The sequence below is a fragment of the Pyrus communis genome, chromosome 2 (assembly GCF_963583255.1).
Source record: "Pyrus communis chromosome 2, drPyrComm1.1, whole genome shotgun sequence".
Taxonomy (NCBI): domain Eukaryota; kingdom Viridiplantae; phylum Streptophyta; class Magnoliopsida; order Rosales; family Rosaceae; genus Pyrus; species Pyrus communis.
In genome coordinates this window covers 1830351-1854051 of record NC_084804.1, presented here as the reverse complement: position 1 = coordinate 1854051, position 23701 = coordinate 1830351, and the positions used below count along the sequence as shown (strand labels likewise).

The window sequence follows — 23701 nt, the reverse complement described above, 5'->3', positions numbered from 1 at the left end:
CATGCGGTTATGCTCGTAATGTTACACTTATCATCTAATTATATTATTAATTGTATTATTTTTGTAATAGAGGTTGACTCTACCAACATATATGGATATCATCTCTATTAGAGATGATACAATTAGATAGTAAGAATAGTATTTTTGTTGTAAATATACATTTTAAAATTAGTGTGACTTAATATTAGTTATATTTATCTTAATAACATGTTCAAATAAGTTTTTTCAAATTTTGAAATAATTAAAGTTTGTTTTGTTTAAGTCGGTCTGTTTAATGAACCAGCCCAATCCCGAGCGGGATTGGCCTTAATGTTCTATTAAGTGGTTTGCCCCAAGTACAATTCGTTTATTAAGTGGGCCAACCCTAGCACTGCTCAAGCCCACGTGGCCTGTTTGGCACCTCTAATCCCCACATAGAAGAATGCAAGTATTATCCTATATAAATTAGGTAAGTTAGTTTTGTCTGCATATCGTCCCTTTGCACTCAATTTTGATCCTCCTCCTCGTATCTTGAATATCAATTTGTTAAAAGTATTTTGCTTAGTCAGATCTAGTCCTTGGATTTTAGTCAGAAAAATTAATTATGCTGAATTCTAATTGGAGAAAAAAAAAATTCAGAAGATAAAATCATTTTTCCAGTAAATTAAATTATAGCCAAAATTCTTAAATCCTATCCCCTTGCGATTTGCATGTATGCAAAACTTTGAGAATGCTCTTCAATCATGGTATTTAATATAAAATGAAAAGAATGCCTCCATCAACGAGATTTTTATGAGAATATCTCTGTTTATATGGTATTCATCCAAAAGCAGAATAAATTAAAATCACAATCCACATCCCATGAACATGATTTTCAGTCCTTTTGTGGTGTGTATATATAATTAAGAGTATTTTGTTAAAGCGATTATGAACATGTTTAGCAGAAAAAAAAAAAGTTATAAGTGTTTTAAGATGAAGCACATTAAGTTTTTTTTCTTCAAAAAGTTCTTGCATTTTTCTTAATTATATATATATATATATATATATATATATATATATATATATATATATAGATAATGCGCTCAGTAACAATGTGATTGTCGCTTCTAAAAATTTAAATAATGTGGTTAATTAGTAAATGTGATAATAATAATTAGATTCTAATTTAAATAGATTTTCAATCTATTAGAGAGCCATTCACAATTAGACACCAAACTTACCCCTTCTGGGTTTTACCCTCGATGTCCACCATTAAACGACCACACATTCTTCCTCTTTAAAACGACGTCAAAAAATAAAAAACTTGCTGAGCTTTCGTCTTCGTACTCCAGCCAGTCACTCACTCACCGGCACGCCGTGGTTTTGCGGGTCGTTTGATCAAACAATGGAGTCGAAGTCGATCACGTGGGATTTGGTGATCGGCATTGCGACGGGGTTCGCATTGGGATTGTTGGTGGGGATGGCGGCGCTCTGCTGCGCCAGAATCCGTCGGGGGAGGTGTAGGCGGATACAATCACAGAAGTCCATTTCGGCCCAGAAAGAGATGGCGGCAGCGTCAGTCGCGGGCAAAGGAGTGAGTAACGGTGGCGCTGACTCCTCCAGCAGCACCACCACCGTCTCCGAGCTCTCGAAGTTCGGGCAGGACTCCCCCAGGAATTCGGAGTGGAACAACATGCCCATGTGGCTGGAGGGACTCCGGCGGAAGAGCCTCGTGTCCGCTTGCGGTATTCCCAAGTATTCTTTCAGGTATGTATGTTTGTAAACATGTATATTCTGTATGTATTCTGAAATTTGTTATGTCTGGTTGTTTACGGACGTGGGTCCTGAATTTGCACGCATGTTTTACTTTGGTCCTTCAATAAAGGTTTTTTTTTTTTTTTTTTGTTTAATTTATTTTAACAGTCACGTGTCTCAATACTAAGCTGACATGTCGGAAATGACTACTGGCACAACGGGGTGGTGAGAAATTTTTAGTTGTGACGAGAATACGGATGGTATACCACGTGTTTTTATGCAAGTGATGGAAAATTTTAATTTTTAAGTTATTAACCTTTTAACACACATAACCCACCATTTATATAGATACATGTGGTATACCATCTCGTGTGACGGTCACACTGAAAAATCTTTCCGGGGTGGTGCCTTACTACACCACGAGAGATTTTTCATTGTGACCGTCACATGAGGTGGTATATCACATGTTCCTATATAAAATGGTGGGTTATGTGTGTTAAAAGATTAATAACTTAAAAATTTTCACCACTTGCATAAAAACACATGATGTATCATCCGTGTTCCCGTCACAACTAACAATTTCTCCTGCACTGCAGACGAACGCATGGTAGCCAATTTGCTGCGTCTTGATTAATAACATCTCAATCAGTATAAGTGTTTGCATTCAAAATATCTCTATGTAAGGCAATTATAAACCATAGAATTTGATGGACATTATTCAACAGGTACAAATATGAGAAAAATATGTCATAATAATTTGGTATTGCACTCGTTATCTATGAAATTCGAACTTACATACAAGTAAAGAAGAACATAATTAGACTGAAATATTTAGTGGCTCTAAACCATGAGCTGGACCGATTACACTCCCCTCCCCTAGTTGATCAACATTTTCATCCTTCGCCAAGTGCTTATTTCTATGATTTTCAACTTTTTTTTCGTACTTAACAAGTAAACATTGAATCAAAAAACCAAAGTGAAACACGAGTATAAATTCAGAAGCCAATCTCACAATTTACCTTTTATTTGTGGAAAAGTATTTATCAGATTTTTTTGTTTGTTTTGGCAGAGATATTCAAGAGGCAACTTATAACTTCACAACAACGATTGGGCAAGGAGCTTTTGGACCGGTCTACAAAGCCCAAATGAGCACTGGTGACACTTTTGCCGTCAAAGTTCTTGCTTCAAATTCCACCCAAGGCCAGAGCGAGTTTTTGACTGAGGTAAATTCATACATTCATAACACCAAGATATTGATGGGATGCATTGGTGCAAGATGCACCGGTGTTTGAATGGCTATATTAAGCCGTTAAAATCCAACTATGTAAATCTAGCAGTCAAATATACCGACATATCCATACTTCGATTAATTGCATTGTAAAATCTTCTAACATTCATTACGCATGTGCACACATGTGCGTTCAGGTTCTGTTACTTGGAAGACTACACCACAAGAACCTTGTCAACTTGGTCGGATATATTGCAGAAGTTGAGCAACATATGCTTCTTTATAAGTACATGAGCAACGGCAGTCTGTTTTCTCATTTGCATGGTAACAACTCTCACAAAACCCTAGATTTTTCATCCCGCAACGCACCGGTTTATTTGATTTCCTAACACGAATAGACACATCCTTTATCGTTTAGAGCCTCTCGAATAATTTCAAGAAATATGCCCAAGTATAACCGATTACTAACCGCAAATAGAAAATAAAAACCGATGGGACACTAAACACGCGGTAACTGTACATAAACCAGAGTTTAGTGCTCACTTGGTTTAGTATCGATCCTTCACCTTCAAGTTATAATTTTAATTAAAAGTTCATAACCGGCTCTATTTGTTCATATCTCGGTTTAAGATTCATTTGGAAATGCAGATGAGAATCAGAAGCCATTGAGCTGGGATTTGAGAGTTGACATAGCTCTTGACATTGCAAGGGGATTGGAATACCTGCATTATGGGGTTTGCTTTTCATATCAGTTTCCTGCAAATCAACACCACTGATTTGGAACTGCCTACTTAAGTACTTATCCATCTCCATTCTCCTTCTTATTACAGGCCGTTCCTCCCGTTGTGCATCGCGACATCAAGTCTTCGAACATACTGCTTGATCGGTTGATGAGGGCTAGGGTATGTGACTCGCGCAGAACGTTTTTGGTTTCTGAAATCTCTCCTGTTTTTGGAAGTGTGCCGATGAGGTTAATTACTCTTAACAATTAAACAGGTTGCTGATTTCGGGCTTTCAAGACAAGAAAAGAACGAAACTCGTTCGTCAAATATCAGGGGGACATTGGGATATGTCGATCCTGAGTATGTGTTGACGAAGATGTATATGAAGAAATGCGATGTTTATAGTTTTGGAGTGCTGCTCTTTGAACTTATTACAGGCAGGAATCCGCAGCAGGGTCTCATGGAATATGTGGAACTTGTAAGAATTCTCTCTCCTTTTCAAAAACTATAAGTAACGATATAAGATTCGCATTGTATGACTATTCATGCCGATTTCTAGGCTGCTATTGACACGGAGGATAAACTGCGGTGGCAAGAGATTGTGGATCCCCGCCTTGATGGAAATTTCAACGCAGAACAACTCTCTAACGTTTCTGACCTTGCGTACAAATGCGTGAGTAGTGTCTCCAGGAACCGGCCTTCGATGAGGGACACTGTACAGACATTATCGTTGATTTTGACAAAGAGGCATAACACGGGGAACTACACGCATTGCTCAACTCCTGCAACCGAAGAAACTTTCATTGAAATAGATCTGCTGGAGAATGAAGATGTTTTGATTGAACGTTGAGGGGGACAAGTTGTTACCAAACTCATAATCTCAAGTCTTAAAATTGTACATCGAACTTGTTCATGCTTATTCTTCTTTGTCTTTTATTTTCTTTTCGCTTTCAATCCGCTTACTTTGTGATTTTAATTTTCGTTGTTAATTATTTTGATATTTTGTTTTCCTTTCGGAGAACAATCCTGTAGAATAACTTTATCATTCCACGTAAGTAAACATGTCGTAATTACTCAGTGGGAGCACCTTTTCCATAGAAAAGGATTGAAAAAGGAAAACACAAGTTTGCCAGTATAAAGGGAACCACATGTATTTGATACATCATCATCTCGACAGTCAGAGATGATAATTGTACACCATTCTTGTGGTTTAGCAGAAAAGCAAGCATCTAATTCTCATCAGAAAGCAACAAGAAGCCGCTGTTACTTTGTTGTCGCTGCTCGATTTTATTACCATTTACCGAACTCAGAAAATTAAGATGCTTTTTAACAAGATAACAAAAAACATATGGTAAGCCAGATGATAGATAGATAGCTAGCTAGCTAGATACACGCGGATTAGACACATGTTGTGATCCATATAACAGGAGGATCATGAGCCAGTGAGACTCAGTTTTTCTAGTTATGCAGCAACCCCTTGGCCTTGAAGTACTCCACAGTTTGGTCATATATTTCTTCGATGCCATACTTAAAAACGAACCCCTCCTTGATAAGCTTCTCCGAAGAGATGATCAATTTGGCCTTGGACGGAAAATCTCCAAACCTGCAATTGCAATGGAGAATGAGAAAACCATCCAAAATTGTACACTAGCCAGTTGAGCTGGTGGTCTAAACCCTTTGAACAATCAATGCAACTTGCCTACTTTAAGTTCCAAACCTTAATCAGAATCTTCTTGGTAGAAGTACTAGTACTTAAAACTATGAAACAAAAAAAACTCGGGGTAGATGAATCTAAACACTACTCATCATCAAAAACAGGAATTAAGAAATCTAGGTTTTCGAATACTAGGATTACGGGCTTACTCAGTGGGGACTTTGTACTGGGGGTATCTTTTGTTGAGGAACTGAGCAAGCTCAGGAACGCTGGTGTTGACCAGAAGCAGATTCCTTCTCAGCCAAAAATATATGCGCCCGGCAGACATCCTCCACATGTGAAATGGGTATTGAACCTGATAGCATTTGCACACCTTTCAAGGCCATATTTATGAGGAAATCATTTCCTGTAAAACAGTAAGAGATAACATCAGAACACCATGTGTATCGGAGATATAGTGCAAGTAGTAGTTCATAGTTCATTGTTCCCACTTCAAACCTGTGATTAAGGACATGGCAAGGATGTTACTGTGAGGGACGTCTGGAGTGAGAGAAGGACCGGCCATAAGAGAAGGGATCACAGTGATGAGATCAATGTTGTTCTCTTCGGCGAATTTCCAAGCTGTCTTCTCAGCTTGTGTCTTGGAGGCAAGGTACCCCTGAAAAGTCGAGAAATTTGAGAAAAAACTCTCGTTTAATCAATGTTGCTTTCCTTGGCGAATTTCTAAACAATAGCCTCATTGTCTTAGCTTGAGCATTACATACAGAAGATAAAAGCTTAGACACAAAGGATTTGATGATTTACCCAAGTGGGTGGCTTTACAGTAGTCAAGAACTCCAAATCACTCCAATCCTTTTCGTCCATGACCAAACCTGTTCCCTCAAGTGTATTGATCGAAACTGTAGCAGCTGATGATGTCAAAACAACACGCTTAACTGTTTGGGCTTTCACACACGATTTCAGAACGTTTAGTACCCCTTGGATTGCCGGTTTGATCATGTCGTTCTGCTCATTGACGGTGACATTATTAGCACAATACTTAAGCTACATGAGCTCTACAGAATGCAACATTTAATCAAGAAATTATCATAAATCCGTACCTCAGGGTCCTCTGAGGCAAAGTTGACAGGGGTTGCAACATGGAAAACAAGATCACAACCTGCTATCGGAGCATCGAAGCTCCCTTCATCAGTCAGATCTCCTGCTAAAATCTCTAGCTCACCCAACTCTTGTAGTGCTGTGACGTGGGAAACCTTCTTCTGATTGTCTGCACCCAATTGTATCAAAAAATGAAAACCAATTCATGGCCAGCACAGTAAAACAAGAATTTTACTGATACCAAAGTTCAGGTTGTTCTAAAAACTTACCGATAACCTACAAAATTACCTAGGCCTCTTTGTAGTCCAACAGTAAATTCAGATAGGTAATTAGATCATTCTGTGAACTTTTACCTTATCTTGTTACTAACACCTCTAGCCTAATGGTCATATTGGAGTCAGTCATTACATCACAAGTAGGGCGTTTTGAAGTTTGAATTCTTTTTCTTCAGAAACGAGAAAAATGAGAAATTTTTTAGCGTGACGGTCCTACGCATGGAGATGGAATGAAGCTAGTTCATAGTTACACAGAACAGCCTAAACAGGCGGACTGAAAGTGGGGCAGCAGCTTGTACAGAAGTAGTTTAAAATATCGTCGGAGAAAAAAAAGAGGAAGAGACGGAGTCTGACCTGGGTCTCTGACGGTGGTTCTGACGGCGTAGCCCTTCTGGAGTAGCAGCTTGACCAGCAGAGACGCCACGAACCCGGTGCCGCCGACGACGCAAGCCGTCTTCTTTGAGATGGGTTGTTGGGTGGCCATGGCTTCCACTTCCTCTATCAAAGTTTGAACTGGAAAGGTGGCTCGGAATTATGGGAATGGTGTTTTCTGTTTTGTGTATTATGGGAATGGTGTTTTCTGTTTTGTGTAATGGGGGCTTTACTGGTTAAATAGACCGTGGACGCGTTGTCGCTGTTGTTGCAGAAGTTCATCTAATCCGATCGGAAGAGGACGAAGGTGAGCACGTGGTGATCCAGGCACCACAATTTGGGTCCTTCCGTCGTAAATATCGGCCCAGGTCAATGGAGTTTTTGTTTTTTGGTGAAGAGGTCAAAGGAGTATGTCGACGTAAGAGCAACTCCATCGGGACAATTATTCCCATGGACTGGCGACTTCACCAACCCTATAGACAGAGCTGCATGCTTCAGCGCAGAGGGTGATTGGGCAGATGGGGGGCCGAGTGAGAGGCCCAGCTCGAATTAATGGCCCGAGAGCTCTAGGATCAAGTGATGCAAGGCTGACATCTTGGTAACACTAACATTGGTCACGTTACAAAATTAATAAAAATATAAAATATTAATAAAAAAAATGTAAAAAATTAATAAAAAATCCAACAAAAAATTAAAATTAAAAAAAACTAATAAAAAATTTATAAAATTAAAAAAAAAAAAAAAATCAATTCGGACGTTTCATTCCCCAGCTTTGTCTCCACTAACACCCCGCCACACTCGATCCCCGACCTTCGACCACTCCACCTCCTGCGCATCTTCTTCTTCTTTCTCTCGGACTTTGAATTCAACGGTTTCTCATCAGAGTTTGTCGCCAAGATTGGATTTGAAAGCTTCGATTGTCTGCTTCGACGGCACTATGTCTCACAATGCACCAATGGTGCATGCAAGACCATAGTTGCGTTCCACATGCTCCATTGATTCGACATATAAGGTTTTGAGGTTAAATTACTCAAGGAAATGGTGGTGATGGTGGCTAGTTTGCCACTGTGCTAGAGAGAGAGTTTGCGGAAATGAGGGAACTCCCTGGAACCAATGCACGTTAGGTGGCTTATTCACAAGTATAGCCGTCTTGCATGTATGACAGGTGGAACTTGAAAATCTAATGACACACATGTATATATATGTTTTCTTTCCAACGAGTTCACCCAAGGAAAATGATAGGTAATATCAAGCAAACGAATCTCAGAAGAGTTTCTTCGGGAAGTTCAAGAGATCCCTCATTCAGCTTGATTGTGTCAAACCCCAAGCTCTTACATTCCTGAGGAAATCATAACAGGACAGTGAATCAATGCCACTAATAACACCATACAAATACATACACATGGAAATTACTTGGATACAAAAAGTCGCGGAGCCACTCTAATCTACAAAAGAAGGGATCCAAGGCATAACCACTGCCCTGGCCACTCTAATGTACAAGAAAGGAGATCGACATCAATTCAAAACAGGTGATTGCACTGCCCTAGTCGCTCGAATCTTCGGAAAATTTGGATCAAACTTGGGTGCAAAAACGCAAAAGCACTACCCTGGCCACTCTAATCTCCCAAAAAATAACCATTTGATTCCTGGACAAAGGAGCTTATGGATTTAAAAGAATAATTTGAAGAATGTGATTCTTCTCAGCTGTCATACACGTAAGCGTCAAAGTTAATCTTGTAGATTAACTTTATCATTCCACATAAGTACTTTGAGATTTTATTTTCTTTTCGGAGAACAATCCTGTAGATTAACTTTATCATTCCACATAAGTAAACATGTCGTAATTACTCGGTGGGAGCACCTTTTCCATAGTGCAGGATTGAAAAAGGAAAACACGAGTTTGCCAGTATAAAGGGAACCACATGTGTTTGATACATCATCATCTCGACGGTCAGAGATGATAATTGTATACCATTCTTGTGGTTCAGCAGAAAGGCAAGCATCTAATTCTCATCAGAAAGCAACAAGAAGCCGCTGTTACTTTGTTGTCGTTGCTCGATTTTATTACCATTTACCAAACTCAGCAAATTAAGATGCTTTTTAACAAGAGAACAAAGAACATATGGTAAGCCAGACGATAGATAGATAGCTAGATAGCTAGATACACGCGGATTAGACACATGTTGTGATCCATATAGCAGGAGGATCATGAGCCAGTAAGACTCAGTTTTTCTAGTTCTGCAGCAACCCCTTGGCCTTGAAGTACTCCACAGTTTGGTCATATATTTCTTCGATGCCATACTTAAAATCGAACCCCTCCTTGATAAGCTTCTCCGAAGAGATGATCAATTTGGCCTTGGAAGGAAAATCTCCAAACCTGCAATTGCAACGGAGAATGAGAAAACCGTCCAAAATTGTACACTAGCCAGTTGAGCTGGTGGTCTAAACCCTTTGAACAATCAATGCAACTTGCCTACTTTAAGTTCCAAACCTTAATCAGAATCTTCTTGGTAGAAGTACTAGTACTTAAAACTATGGAACAAAAAAAACTCGTGGTAGATAAATCTAAACACACTACTCATCATCAAAAACAGGAATTAAGAAATCTAGGTTTTCGAATACTAGGATTACGGGCTTACTCAGTGGGGACATTGTACTGGGGGTATCTTTTGTTGAGGAACTTAGCAAGCTCAGGAACGCTGGTGTTGGCAGCACAGCAAATGTACCGACCAGAAGCAGATTCCTTCTCAGCCAAAAATACATGCGCCCGGCAGACATCCTCCACATGTGAAATGGATATCGAACCTGATAGCATTTGCATACCTTTCAAGGCCATATTTATGAGGAAATCATTTCCTGTAATACAGTACGAGAAACCATCAGAACACCATGTGTATCGGAGATATAGTGCTAGTAGTAGTTCATTGTTCTAGCTTCCAGCTTCAAACCTGTGATTAAAGACATGGCAAGGCCAATACTGCTGGGGACGTCTGGAGTGAGAGAAGGACCAGCCATAAGAGAAGGGATCACAGTGATGAGGTCAATGTTGTTCTCTTCGGCGAATTTCCAAGCTTCCTTCTCAGCTAGTGTCTTGGAGGCAGGGTACCCCTGAAAAGTTGAGAAATTTGAGAAAAAACTCTCGTTTAATCAGTGTTGCTTTCCTAGGCGAATTTCTATACAATAGCCCCATTGTCTTAGCTTGAGCATTACATACAGAAGACAAAAGCTTAGACACAAAGGATTTGGTGATTTACCCAAGTGGGTGGCTTTACAGTAGTCAAGAACTCCAAATCACTCCAATCTTTTTCGTCCATGACCAAACCTGTTCCCTCAAGTGTATTGATCGAAACTGTAGCAGCTGATGATGTCAAAACAACGCGCTTAACTGTTTGGGCTTTCACACACGATTTCAGAACGTTTAGTACCCCTTGGACTGCCGGTTTGATCATGTCGTTCTGCTCATTGACAATGACATTATTAGCACAATACTTAAAGCTACATCAGCTATATAGAATGCAACATTTAATCAAGAAATTTTCATAAATCCGTACCTCAGGGTCCTCTGAGGCAAAGTTGACAGGGGTTGCAACGTGGAAAACAAGATTACAACCTGCTATCGGAGCATCGAAGCACCCTTCATCAGTTAGATCTCCTGCTAAAATCTCTAGCTCACCCAACTCTTGTAGTGCTGTGAGGTGAGAGACCTTCTTGTGATTGTCTGCACCCAATTGTATCAAAAAATGAAAACCAATTCATGGCCAGCACAGTAAAACAAGAATTTTACTGATACCAAAGTTCAGATTGTTCCCAAAATTTACTGATAACCTACAAAATTACCTAGGCCTCTTTGTAGTCCAACAGTAAATTCAGATCGGTAATCAGATCATTCTGTGAACTTTTACCTTATCTTGTTACTAACACGTCTAGCCTAATGGTCATATTGGAGTCAGTCATTACATCACAAGTACGGCGTTTTGAAGTTTGAATTCTTTTTCTTCAGAAACGAGAAAAATGAGAAATTTTTCAGTGTGACGGTCAACGCATGGAGATGGAAGGAAGCTAGATCATAGCTACACAGAACAGCCTAAGCAGGAGGACTGAAAGTGGGGCAGCAGCTTGTACTGAAGTAGTGTAAAATATCGTCGGAGAAAAAGAAGGGGAAGAGGGAGTTTGACCTGGGTCTCTGACGGTGGTTCTGACGGCGTAGCCCTTCTGGAGCAGCAGCTTGACCAGCAGAGACGCCACGAACCCGGTGCCGCCGACGACGCAAGCCGTCTTCTTTGAGATGGGTTGTTGGGTGGCCATGGCTTCCACTTCCTGTATCAAAGTTTGAACCGGAAAGGTGGCTCGGAATTATGGGAATGGTGTTTTCTGTTTTGTGTAATGGGGGCTTTACTGGTTAAATAGACCGCGGAGGAGTTTTCGCTGTTTTTGCAGAAGTTCATCTAATCCGATCGGAAGAGGAAGAAGGTGAGCACGTGATGATCTAGGCACCACCAACAATTTCGGTCCTTCTGTCGTAAATATCGCCCCAGGAGTTTTTTTTTTTCGGTGAAGAGGTCAAAGGAGTTTTTCGACATAACAATGACAAACTACGAGAAAATTTTAATTGGGATGGAAACACGGGGTACATTAAATGTTTTTACGGTAAAAAAATTCGTTTTTTAGGTTATTAACTTTTTAACACATATATTTTACCATTTGTATAGTGACACATGATGTAACAACTCGTGTACCGATCACATTGAAAAATCTCTCAACAATGTACCATAGATTTTTCAGTGTGACCGGTACACGGAATGATACATCACGTGTTATTATACAAATTATGGGATATGTGTGCTAAAAAGTTAATAACTTAAAAATAAAATTTATCATCACTTATATTGAAACACATAATATACCACTTGTGTACCCGTCACAATTAAAAAATTTCCATACGGGAAAACCTAGAGTTCAACGAAACATGGAAACTGTGAGTGGTCATGTCCCAGGCTAAACACTGTCGGTAACTCGGTCGTTTGTGAGAGATTTTTCAATGTCATGGCATATAGAGTGATACATCATGTGTTATTATACAAATAATAAGATATATGTGTTAAAAAGTTAATAATTTAAAAAATAAATTTTTCCATCATTTACGTAAAAATACATGATGCATCATTCCGTATTCTGATAACTGAAGAAAATTTCTCGTCGTTTTTCCATCTTCCAGGTTGAGATGAACTAACATTCTGAAACGTGCAATCACACTAGCAGTCCATCTTCCCCTCAAAGTATCGCACCTACCCCAAAAGGGCAGGTGAAATAATGTTTTTATACATTTTTTCTCTTAAGAAAAAATATAATTATGTTTTACACCTTTTAAATTCAGAATGATTAACAAAATGTCACAGGGTTTCATTTTTCTCGTATTCAACCTTAAAGTATTAAAATTGTATTAATTTATGTTTTTGACCTGATTGATTGTATAATATTTTATTAAATTGATAACATGGTGAACTTAAAATTCTTGGAGGATTTTCAAATGAGATGTAAAAAATAGTAGCACCAATATTTTTCAATCAAAAAACCAAATTTGATGTAATATGACATAGATTGTTAGCCCTCACTTACGGTCAAAATTGAAAGTAGCTTCAAATTTTTGTAATTAATTATAAATGAATTTAATTAATTATATTTTTGGAGAGTGTTTTAAAACATTTATTATAATAATTTAATTGATGTATCGGATGGAAAGAAAAACATACGCTGTCAAATCCAAATTTTATGTTTAAATTTTGACATCTCTTTTGAAAATACTCTTAAATGGGCTAATGTGTACAATTTTAAAACTTTGTCTTACAAGGAAAGAGATCATCTCTAGATCTCTTCTATCAAGGCCATCGGATCAAGTGATCCTAATCTTCAAAATTTCATCCAACGGCAAAAAATTATCACAGCTTTTAAGGGTCATAACAGGTGAGCCGTTGAAAGAAATTTGAAAAGCTCGAATCACTTGATCCGTTGACCTTGATGAAAAAGATCTGGAGAAGATCTCGTTTTGTCTTACAATGCGAGAAATTAGAACTTCATGGTCTATTTTAAAAATCAACTCAACACTGCGTAGTTTTTCTTGGAGAAGACCATATTGTTTAATGAACCACTCTGATGTTCTCGGATTTGATGCTTCGAACACGGTCTTCTCCGCACCAAGGCGCCCAATGACCTTTGCGATTATGTCTGCATGCATCGAGCCAGCGTGTTTACAGACATCATCAGCGTCGTTCGTTCTCGTAACGGCCCCAGCTTCTAAGCATCTCTCAGCCCTTGTAATCAGAAGATCAACGTCTTCAACATATTCTAAACAAAGACAACAATCTTGTTCATAAGTATATAACCAGTAAACATACAGGTGCTCTTAATGCAGCACCATCTTTCGTGTAATATGATCAGAGCACGCGGCAAGAAGATGTTAACATCACAGTTGAAAAGCAATAATCGGAAAGATGAATGCAAGAAGAAAAAATCATCAGTCTCAGAAAATGACTGCACAAATTTTCATCGAAGCGGAGTAATATCAGTAAACACACACTTGGGGGCACAGGGTCATCACAAACATAGGACCAACATGGTTTTCCTTTCACAACTTGGTCAATTCCTATTCATGGTATCATGCAGCTTGGTGATCAAAGCGAAACACATATCGAAATTACATACACCAGACAGATTTGATGATTTCATGCCATTAAACTGACATTCTACATTTCTTTACTTAAGGTTGAAGCCCTTTTCTTCCTCCTATTTAGTCCTTTGTGCTATCATGCTATGCTATTTGTTTGCAAAAACGAACCTACCTTCGCATAACAGCTGAACAAAAGAACGAAGAGTGGCGATTAAGTTCTTTAAGCTTGGAGCTATTAAATGCCCCAATAAGAAAATCTACAATTTCTATGCGGATCTTCCGACAATATCTAGGTATCAAGGCGAACATATCAATCACTAATTGTTTCAGGAAAGATTGCACAGCATACCATATCGTGGGCTCGAGATAGCATAGGCTCCAAATGCTCTGTCACCTACAGGTATGTCAGACTTGTTAAACCTGATCGCAAACTGTGACTTCACTTTCAGACCACCTATCTTAATCAAGCGAACGAATCTCAGAAGAGTTTCTTCGGGAAGTTCAAGAGATCCCTCATTCAGCTCGATCGTGTCAAACCCCAAGCTCTTACCTTCCTGAGGAAATCATAACAGGACAGTGAGTCAATGCCACTAATAACACCATACAAATACATATACATGGAAATTACTTGGATACAAAAAGTTGCGGAGCCACTCTAATCTACAAAAGAAGGAATCCAAGGCATAAACACTGCCCTGGCCACTCTAATGTACAAGAAAGGAGATCGACATCAATTCAAAACAGGTGATTGCACTGCCCTAGTCGCTCGAATCTTCGGAAAAATAGGATCAAACTTGGGTGCAAAAACGCAAAAGCACTACCCTAGCCACTCTAATCTCCCAAAAAATGACCATATGATTCCTGGACAAAGGAGCTTATGGATTTGAAGGAATAATTTGAAGAATGTGATTCTTCTCAGCTGTCATACACGTAAGCATCAAAGTTAATCTCCCATTCCCATTCCCGAACCGAATTGCATTGGAATGATACTCTGCTTTCCTTGCTCCCCATGGAAGGAAGCCGAAATTCAAAAAGCAAAGAATAACAACAGGCATAAGTAGGAACTGTGAAGACAAGAAGCTTTTACCCAAAAACCACACCTAATTTCCCCTCCTAATCTGTCAGATAGACAGCCTCTCATCCTCCTTCTCCTCCTCCTCCTTCAACCAACCCGGCAAAGATGGTTAAAAACATGACTCCTCTCGTCTGCGTCCCGCTCTTGATTATGGACGTCGTGGCCGGAATACTTGGGATTCAAGCTGAGATTGCTCAAAACAAGGTAATCCAGTCATTCTTCATTGCAGACAAATCACTCTTTGACACGTATGCATAAACTTCCATTTCCTTGATTATAACGAGTTAACGATGGCACATGTAACGAGCCGAACAATGACCTAGATTTCAATAACTAATCTATAGATGGAAATTTCTTGGCATGTAAAAAACAGGTGCACCATTTGAAGGTGGGGATATTTGAGTGCAAAGACGCAAGTTACCAAGCCTTCAAACTAGGGTTAGCTGCTGTTGTGATCCTAGCAGTCGCACACGTAGTAGGCAACTTGCTTGGCGGATGCATCTGCATAAGGTCCAGACGAGATAACCAAGAAACCACAGCAAATAAGCAACTAGCAATTGCTTTCCTCATCTTATCATGGTAATTACAAACATTAATTAACTTTCTAATCATGATTAGCAATTCAGCACAAGTCTAAAATCTATATTCTGCAGGATAACATTGGCGGCAGCACTTTCACTGCTGATTACCGGGACGATGTTAAACTCAAAGTCGAGAAAATCGTGCGGGTTATCGCACCGCCGGATTCTGTCGATAGGAGGGATCTTATGCTTCTTCCATGGATTGTTCATCATTGCATATTACGTCTCTGCCAAAGCCTACATCAAAGAAGGGAAACCCAAACCACAAATACACAGCAACCCAACTGAACTTCCAGCTTAATTGTCAAAATGCTCACGAATTTCCGAACAGATTTTGATTTTCGCACTCTTGTTTTCTCCTTCGCTGAATCGTTCCAGTTATCCTACACAAATCCGATTCTGCATTCTCCATCTACACTACACAAATCCGATTCTGAACGCTCCAACTTGTAATATTTTTCAAAGTTACAAATTATATGAAGAACAGATTGGACTGTAAAATCTTATCCAGTAGATAGAATATAAAAGCACAGATCCACTTGAAAAACTGCTCAATCAACCAGAAGTTTTCAAATTTCCCAAAACACCAATTCGAAATTCATGTCAATTTTGTTTCTTGATTTGCAACCATTAAATTTAAAATTTCAAAGCGGAGATTGAATTTAATGAACAACAAATCGGACCCAGAATTTCACTTCTTTCGAGTAGATTGAATATTAAAATCACCAAAACAACCCAAAAACTGCGAAGCTAACCTAATCTAAACCACACTAATCTCCATTTTTGTCCTCTATTTTTACAAAAGGGAATTAATCGAAGCTCAAATTCTAGTCTTCGACGGGGCCAGATTTGCCGGTGCCAGTTTTCTTGGGGAGAAGCGTGTTGTGGATGTTGGGCATAACGCCGCCGTTGGCGATGGTGACGGAGCCAAGCAGCTTGCTGAGCTCCTCGTCGTTCCTGACGGCCAGCTGGATGTGCCTCGGCACAATCCTCGTCTTCTTGTTGTCACGTGCAGCGTTTCCAGCCAATTCCAAAACCTAAACAAATAAAAATTTAAGAAAAATCAACTTTTATCCTACAAATCAAGGTTTTGAAAAAAGAAAAATAATAAAGATGCAAATTGAAGAGCAATTAAGGTTTAGATTGAGAAATTGACCTCGGCAGCGAGGTATTCAAGGACGGCGGCGAGGTAGACAGGGGCGCCGGCGCCCACACGCTCGGCGTACTTGCCGGCTTTCAGGAACCGTGCGATACGGCCGACGGGGAACTGGAGACCGGCCTTGCTGCTCCGAGATGTGGCCTTCTTGGCGGCACCGGAGCCGATTGATTTTCCTCTTCCAGCCATGGATTCAGAGAGCGGAGGATTCAGATGAGAGAGAGAGAGAGAGTCTAAGTATTTGCGAAGTGAATGAAGTAAGGATTTAGCGGGATGAGACGATTGGGGAGTTTCTAGGTTTATAGAGGGGGGTTCGCCGCTTTGGGAGAACTAGAGCCAATGAGAGGGAGTCACGCGGATCGCAATCTGTGGCCGCTTGTTTTAAAATATTTGGACGGTTGGATGGTTATGTTTAGATTCAGGTGGTTCTTTTGTGCTTCTCTATTTGTGTGGAGCGGGAAATGCAAATTTTCACTGGGATTAAATATGGATTGACCAATTTTGACCATGTGCATTTCAAATTTGTTTTTCTTTCCATGCAGGAAATATTCCACACAATTTTATATTGTATTAGTATTTTTCTTCATCTGTAAATAAGAAGTCTAAGATTCAATTCTCGCTAAGTGACAAATTTAAATCACATTGTTACTAGTCCAACCCAACCCCTCCCACTTGAAGTTAAACAAAAAATATAAAAGTAACGTTAGGGATACTAAATTTTGTCAACTACATGACATAGAAGTTAAAGATTTAATTATTATTTAAACGTTGATAAACGTGCTTATTTTTTATTTGTGACACATTATTTAATTTACAAATTTAGTTTTCCTAGCATTATTCAAAATATAATGGAACTAGTCTCCCCCTCTCAAAAGTGAAACTTTTCGTAAACTCTCTGCCACCTCATCTTTGTGTCACAATTCCTATGGCACCATTATAAAATTTTGTGCCAAAAAGATGAGACAATGGAGTGTCTATTTTGAGCGAATTTCGTTATCCACCTTCGCTGCTCCAAGTCCCACATTCCTTCCCCATTCCTCTCTCAAATCCATTTCGAATTTGAAACAAAATCCCTATATGCACTTCTACCTTTTACCTTCAGATACAAAAGGCAACACATTTTTATAGATTTGCTGCTCTCCCATGGCTCCCACCGGGAATCCAAATCCACCAGCCACCGCGGCCACAGCATCAACCTCAACCTTTCGACATGCACAAATCAATTAAACTCACAAACCCAGCACCTGTTATGCACAGATCTTCAAGAACATGCAAACCCCAGACTACTCGCTTGCCTTTTCTTGCTAGTATCGCTTAACATACCGCTAAATACCGAGCTTTCGCTCAGGATTAGATAACGGGACTGGAAAATATAAGTGACAATATTGTGGGATTTTTTCTTGGGGATGAATTGATCCATTTTGATTTCTCACTTCTGAAAATGACGAGGCAGAGGAGGAGAGTGAAGGTGTGAGGTAAGAGAGAAAGAAGAAAGAGTTTGGCTGTTTGTACCAGGCAGCATCTCCTAAGCATGTCAAGTACCAATTGAGCCAGTCCTTGGTACTAAAAGGGAAAATAGAATCAATAGATCCACTGCCTGGCCACTGGTGCAAACACTTTGGAGATAACGTAAGACCTCCAAGCATGTCAAGTACCATACTACCCCGGAAGATCATATGAAAGACTCAATCAAATGATTGAATCAACTACAACTATAAGGATAATGAAGCATGTCTAACGAATTAAAATATGAATATGATTTGAACGATCTTATTTGATCATTCTCTTCTACGCTAAGATTAGTAACCGAAAACAAATGCAGCTATTCAACAAACTCAAAAGTGCCACAACATTTGTTTTCAAATGTTCGGATAACCAAAACAAGTACAAACGACGTAATGTACCTAAGATTTCAATGACACTCAGCAATATCGCTGCAGCATTATATACCCCTGCTTAACATCATCAGAGACGGCAACAATAACACCGCGGAACAATAAATACTCGAAGTAAAACAGAAGATAACACTCTGCCACAATAATAACCTCAAATAAACACATAGGAGCACACCGATGGCCAGTCATTATCCATGGAAAGATCGAATAGACAAACTAAGCAGTTAAACGCTACAGAATTCTTAATTAACATTTACTAAAACCTTAAACATGATCTTTCTAGACATCAACACAAACATCTCGACTTGCTATACCTGATCCAACATTCTAATGGCCGGATGACTTTAAAGCCTCCAGAATCACCTTCGTCTGATCTCTCATTAACTCGCTCCGCTTCACAAAAAGCTCCAATTCAGCAACGTGCAGCTTCCTCCACTTCTCCTTCAAGTCAGCTCGCTTGGACTCTCCAATCAACTCCAAACCTTGTTTCACCACACCCTCCGGTAATCCCAGCTCCCTGAAGCACTTGTCAAACCCAATCACCTCACTCAAACCTTCCGAAGAGCACGGATTCAGACCCAAATCCACCTTCGTGGCCTCTTTTGAACGCTCCGGTGAGCTCAAAATATCAGCTTTTATCGAAGCCAAAGTCTTGGTATTCCTAGCCTTCCCATTAGACTTTGGCTGTTCAGACGGCTCGTTGACACCACTCGACCCTTCGCCGCTGCCGCCCCATACCTTCTTCGACAAGTCAAACACCTTCTGGTCATGAGCTTTAGTAAGATTATACTTCTTCTTCTTCACATTAGTCGCATACTTCTTCTTCAGCCGACGAATCTTAGCTTGCAATTGGGATTTGTTCACATCCACCTTCAGCGATTTCTTGATAAAGTCATGGAACGCACCCATATCGGAATACGGGTCCGCCCCTTTCTTGGTGGTATAATCAACCATGCCTTTCAAGATAATTACCTCATCCTCATCGCTCCAAATCCTCTGGAACAGCTTGGACTTCTTCGCTTCCTCCTCGACCTGGTCCGGTTCCTGCTCCACCGCAGCTCCCTTCTTCTTTGGCCGCTTTGAATCCTTAGGCTCGGTCTCGCTGGGCCGTTTGGACCCGGATTTCGCCGCCGGCGTAGCAGTAGCCGCGGGCTTTGATCTGGGCCTCTTTGTCTTCGGCGTCTCTTCCATTGGCTTCGAAGCAATCGGCTTCACCACCAAATCCTTATCCACGTCGGAACCGGAATCGTCCTCGGAACCAGAGGATGAAAACTGCGGCTTCGAATTGGCGGCAGAGGAGTCCGGCTTCTTGGGCGGTGGCTTCTTCTCGGCAACCGGTGCTGAAGACGAGGTCTTCGGATGCAGAGGCTCTTCGGGTTCGGAATCTGACCCAGATCCGGATTCCTCTTCTTCCCCTTCTTCTTCCTCCGACGAGACTTCCTCACCTCCCGACGAAGAAGCTGCCGGCGGTTCGTCCAGCGGAGATGGGCGCTTGGGAGCCATGGAAGGAGATGGAGATTTGGGATTTTTTGGGAATTAGGGATTCGGACTGGGTAAGTGAGGGAGAGAGTGATTTTTTTGGGTAATTTTGTGTGTGCGAAACAGCAAATAAAAGTCACTGCGTGGAAAGCTGGGAGAGAGAGGAGGAGAGGAGGGGGGGGGTCAACGCAAGGACTTTGGAAAGTAGCACTGTGTGATAGATATCGTGACCGTTGGATTTTAGGTGTTCCGTTACATTTTCTACTCGGATTGTATGATGCTCTACACAAGAGAGAATCTTAGGGTGATGAACATTGTAATCAAAGGGCAAATCATACAAGTTATGAAGCAATCTTTATTGATTTAGAATCAACACGTTTCTTTTGCGAGATAGAGAGATGATTGTATATAAGAGTTTCTCTTCGCTGATAGGCTGCTTACACAAGAGATAACTTTTAATCTAAAAACCTAACATAAATTATTGATTTTGATAAACGTTAAGATTATCCTATTTAGTTGTATTCATAATTTTTTAATATTTTATTTCATGTAAATCACTGTATGTACGTAAACATATATATATATATGCTTAATCGTCTTGAGCATCGCTTTGTTGGCTCACTTTTGTCAAGGTCATGATGGAAACAAGAACATGGTAAACTTGAAACTGTTTCAACTTTTTATTTCTGCTTAATTTCTTTATTTTCAGTCTTGTATTCAAAGTTGTGTGCTACTCCCGACCCTTGGATTGCATGATGCCCTACACAAGAGAGTACCTCTGGGTGATGAACATTGTAACCAAAGGGCAAATCATACAAGTTATGAAGCAATCTTTATTGCTTTAGAATCAACACGTTTCTTTTGCGGGATAGAGAGATGGTTGTATATAAGAGTTTCTCTTGGCTGATAGGCTGCTTACACAAGAGATAACTTTTTATCTAAAAACCTAACATAAATTATTGATTTTGATAAACGTTAGAATTATCATGTTTAGTTGTATTCATGATTATCTAGTCTTTTAGTTCATGTAAATCACTATATGTACATAAACATATATATATATATATGTATATATGCTTAATCGTCTTGAGCATCGCTTTGTTGGCTCACCTTTGTCAAGGTCATCATGGAAACAAGAACATGGTAAACTTGAAACTGTTTCAACTTTTTATTTCTGCTTAATTTCCTTATTTTCAGTCTTGTATTCAAAGTTGTGTGCTATATTTGTTTTATTTTAGAATAGTTTTCTTGAATCTTCTCAAGAATTCAAAACTAGCTAGGGTTTTTATACAAATTATAGTATAGATATATATGTATCGACTTCATAACTCATGTATTAGCTTCCAAGGTTGTTTCGGAACTAAGCAGATACCTCAAACCTTCCAAGGTTGTTTAGGATTGTTTCTGAAAACTAAAAGTGCTTCTGACCAAGCGTTTTCTGGGAAACTAGGATGCACTCAAAATTTTAAGAAAAATCCATCATGCTTCTGATAAAAGCATTTGTACTGAAAGCTCTAATTAGGAGAAGTATTTCCTACATAAGCAACTCTGGTTAGGAGAAGTATTTCTTGCATAAGCAATTCCAAGCAGACCCTAAGCTTTGAATTTGAAAAGTTTATGTTCTTCCCATGGTATTTTAATTTTGCTTTTTATCATCTCTTCCACTGTAACATCATAAAATAAAAACTTATATCTTCTGAAGACGAATTTAACTAAGTTTATTCATGTATAGTAAATGCGTGGCGCCTCAACAAGTAGTGCTCCCCTTTGAAATTATCATTGAGATTTTGAGCTTGTTGACTGTGGAGTCTTTGCTGAGATTCAAGTGTGTGTGCAAACAATGGCGTTTGTTGATTCAAGACTACAAGTTCTTTGTTAAACACAGGGATCGGACCAATTATGTACTGCCACTTTCTTATCGATACAACCAGAAAAGTCACAAGACAGTCGCTCTTTCTAAAGAAGATTTCAAGCTTAGTTGTCTTTGTGCTGGTTTTTATGTGGAGTTGAGTGTCACTTCTCAAGTTTGCCGTATTAGAAATCCTGCAACCCGCCAAGTACTTTACTTGCCTGATGCTCCCAAGGGTACGAGAACACTGGACCTCGCTTTTAATTCGCTTACTGGCGAGTGTAAAGTGGCATCTATTTACCGGAGAAAGGCAAAGAAGACGGGTTATTTAGTAGGGCTTGAAGTTATAACTATTGGAAGGGATGAGAAATGGAGACCCTTGAAATATTCAAGCCCTAATTTACTCGAGTATGGCCAATGGTTGCTTCAACAAAGTTGTTGCGTTAAAGATAAGGTTGAATGGATTGTACATTTACCTGAAATTATAAAACATGGACAAGATCTGTGTGTTCAAATTCAATCTCTTGAGCCGTGGAGTGAACGCATCACTAACACTGTTCTTCCCAGAGGTGTTTTCTCGGATTTGACCAAAGTTTCATTTTTTCTTTGGATTAACTGTCCGGCGGTTGTTGAGGTAGCAGACGAAGCCCTTAATATCATGGTGTTAGAAGACTTCAAGGAACACAAATGGACTCCAAACATTACTGTTCCCTTTAATTTTTTAAAGGACAACCGACATTTGAAGGATCAAATTCATTTCGTCAAAAGTTGTTCTGCAGATCAACTCCGATTTTATGCGGGGGGAGATCAACTTTATACTTACAATTTGAGGAGAAGGAGTATTGAGGATACCGAATATTCACAGATAGCGGAGGAGCAATTAGCTCGTCATTCGTCAAACCTGATGACTCTCAAGGGAATGAAACCGGAAAGGAGCAGTTAACTGATAGAGTAATTATAATTTCATGTACAATGAGAAACTTTGCATTTTTCTGTTCATCTTAGATGGTCATATTATATCAGTCTTCCAAGGGAAGTTGAACCGTTTTTTTTTAACAAATAAGTTTGAACTTGTTAATTAGCTATACCAGTTGTTACATTAATTTGCATCATCTATAAATCAAAAATCTTGAGTTGCTTTATTACCACTTATTTTATAGTTGTACGTAGCTTGTTACATTATTTTTACGATAGATGTTCTCCCGACTCTTGTAAAACAGAGAGCCTTGTTGGTTTAAGAGTGTCATTTTAGCTTGTCTTAATTTTTGTTATGGTTTGGGAGCGCCACTCTAGCTTGTTTTGAATTTCTGTTAGGAGGGGATAAGTTAATAGAAACAGTGAATCAAATAATTAGTCTTGTCCACCAAGTTACCAACTTTCAAAAGTTTGTGAAATTGCGATCATGGTGAATTTTTTATCTCCATTCTTGTCCACCCAACCTCCATAAGTTTGTGAAACTGCGATCATGGTGCATTTCTTATCTCATTAGTTTTATTGTTCTCGGCTAATCTTATGAAAAGTACTCTTGTAACTCTTAGTTGTATATTATTTTCTTTTTAGACGAATTTCAAAGTCGCATTAGACATTTTTTTTAACCTTTTCAAGAAACCCCATGGTTTGGTGCCCTCTCTTGCATTTTTGGTGTTAGGGTTTCAGTTTTATTTATTATTAATTTTGTCAGCGAGATTCCCTTGCTATCGCAAATCTCGCCTCATTTGTCTAATTAAATTGATTTCTTATTAATTGTAGTTATTTAGACTTGTTATTCAAGTCAATCTCTGCATGCTATATATGTTTGTACAAATCAATTCAAGGAAAATCAATTTCTACATGGTATCACCTAGGTCTAGGTTATAATCTCTCACCAGATCTCACCATCGCAAATCCCTCCAGATTCGTCTAGATTGATCTCTCGTTAATTGTAATTGCTTGTAATAAAT

At 39.3% G+C, this 23701-nt stretch overlaps 7 protein-coding genes and 1 pseudogene across 7 annotated transcripts; 3 read left to right on the top strand and 5 right to left on the bottom strand.

The window, feature by feature from the left end:
* The first annotated feature begins 1363 nt into the window (after positions 1-1363).
* Positions 1364-4513, top strand: LOC137724059 (calcium/calmodulin-regulated receptor-like kinase 1). Its single transcript, XM_068463015.1, has 7 exons — positions 1364-1725; positions 2783-2936; positions 3139-3265; positions 3590-3675; positions 3772-3843; positions 3938-4141; positions 4223-4513. The coding sequence occupies exons 1-7, from the start codon at positions 1364-1366 to the stop codon at positions 4511-4513; spliced, it is 1296 nt and encodes a 431-aa protein (XP_068319116.1).
* A 413-nt stretch (positions 4514-4926) lies between these two features.
* On the bottom strand, positions 4927-7404 carry LOC137724459 (anthocyanidin reductase ((2S)-flavan-3-ol-forming)-like; annotated as a pseudogene).
* A 1695-nt stretch (positions 7405-9099) lies between these two features.
* Positions 9100-11509, bottom strand: LOC137724458 (anthocyanidin reductase ((2S)-flavan-3-ol-forming)). Its single transcript, XM_068463200.1, has 6 exons — positions 11238-11509; positions 10614-10780; positions 10317-10517; positions 10011-10170; positions 9702-9918; positions 9100-9439 (listed from the first exon to the last, which is right to left on the bottom strand). The coding sequence occupies exons 1-6, from the start codon at positions 11365-11367 to the stop codon at positions 9295-9297; spliced, it is 1020 nt and encodes a 339-aa protein (XP_068319301.1). The 5' UTR covers positions 11368-11509; the 3' UTR covers positions 9100-9294.
* A 1443-nt stretch (positions 11510-12952) lies between these two features.
* Positions 12953-14737, bottom strand: LOC137721319 (protein HEAT-STRESS-ASSOCIATED 32-like). The gene is made up of 3 exons (XM_068460421.1): positions 14717-14737; positions 14076-14280; positions 12953-13404 (listed from the first exon to the last, which is right to left on the bottom strand). Exons 1-3 carry the CDS (start codon positions 14735-14737, stop codon positions 12953-12955), a joined length of 678 nt encoding a protein of 225 aa, XP_068316522.1.
* A 97-nt stretch (positions 14738-14834) lies between these two features.
* On the top strand, positions 14835-15813 carry LOC137727118 (protein DESIGUAL 2-like). Its single transcript, XM_068466053.1, has 3 exons — positions 14835-15005; positions 15175-15380; positions 15455-15813. Exons 1-3 carry the CDS (start codon positions 14907-14909, stop codon positions 15681-15683), a joined length of 534 nt encoding a protein of 177 aa, XP_068322154.1. The 5' UTR covers positions 14835-14906; the 3' UTR covers positions 15684-15813.
* Positions 15814-16017: 204 nt separating this feature from the next.
* On the bottom strand, positions 16018-16796 carry LOC137727119 (histone H2A.6-like). Its single transcript, XM_068466054.1, has 2 exons — positions 16539-16796; positions 16018-16419 (listed from the first exon to the last, which is right to left on the bottom strand). The coding sequence occupies exons 1-2, from the start codon at positions 16725-16727 to the stop codon at positions 16210-16212; spliced, it is 399 nt and encodes a 132-aa protein (XP_068322155.1). The 5' UTR covers positions 16728-16796; the 3' UTR covers positions 16018-16209.
* Positions 16797-18548: 1752 nt separating this feature from the next.
* On the bottom strand, positions 18549-20019 carry LOC137727117 (probable transcription factor At1g61730). The gene has a single exon (XM_068466052.1). It carries the CDS (start codon positions 19934-19936, stop codon positions 18761-18763), a length of 1176 nt encoding a protein of 391 aa, XP_068322153.1. The 5' UTR covers positions 19937-20019; the 3' UTR covers positions 18549-18760.
* Positions 20020-21636: 1617 nt separating this feature from the next.
* LOC137721287 (putative F-box protein At1g47790) lies at positions 21637-22704 on the top strand. The gene has a single exon (XM_068460396.1). It carries the CDS (start codon positions 21637-21639, stop codon positions 22702-22704), a length of 1068 nt encoding a protein of 355 aa, XP_068316497.1.
* Positions 22705-23701: the final 997 nt, after the last annotated feature.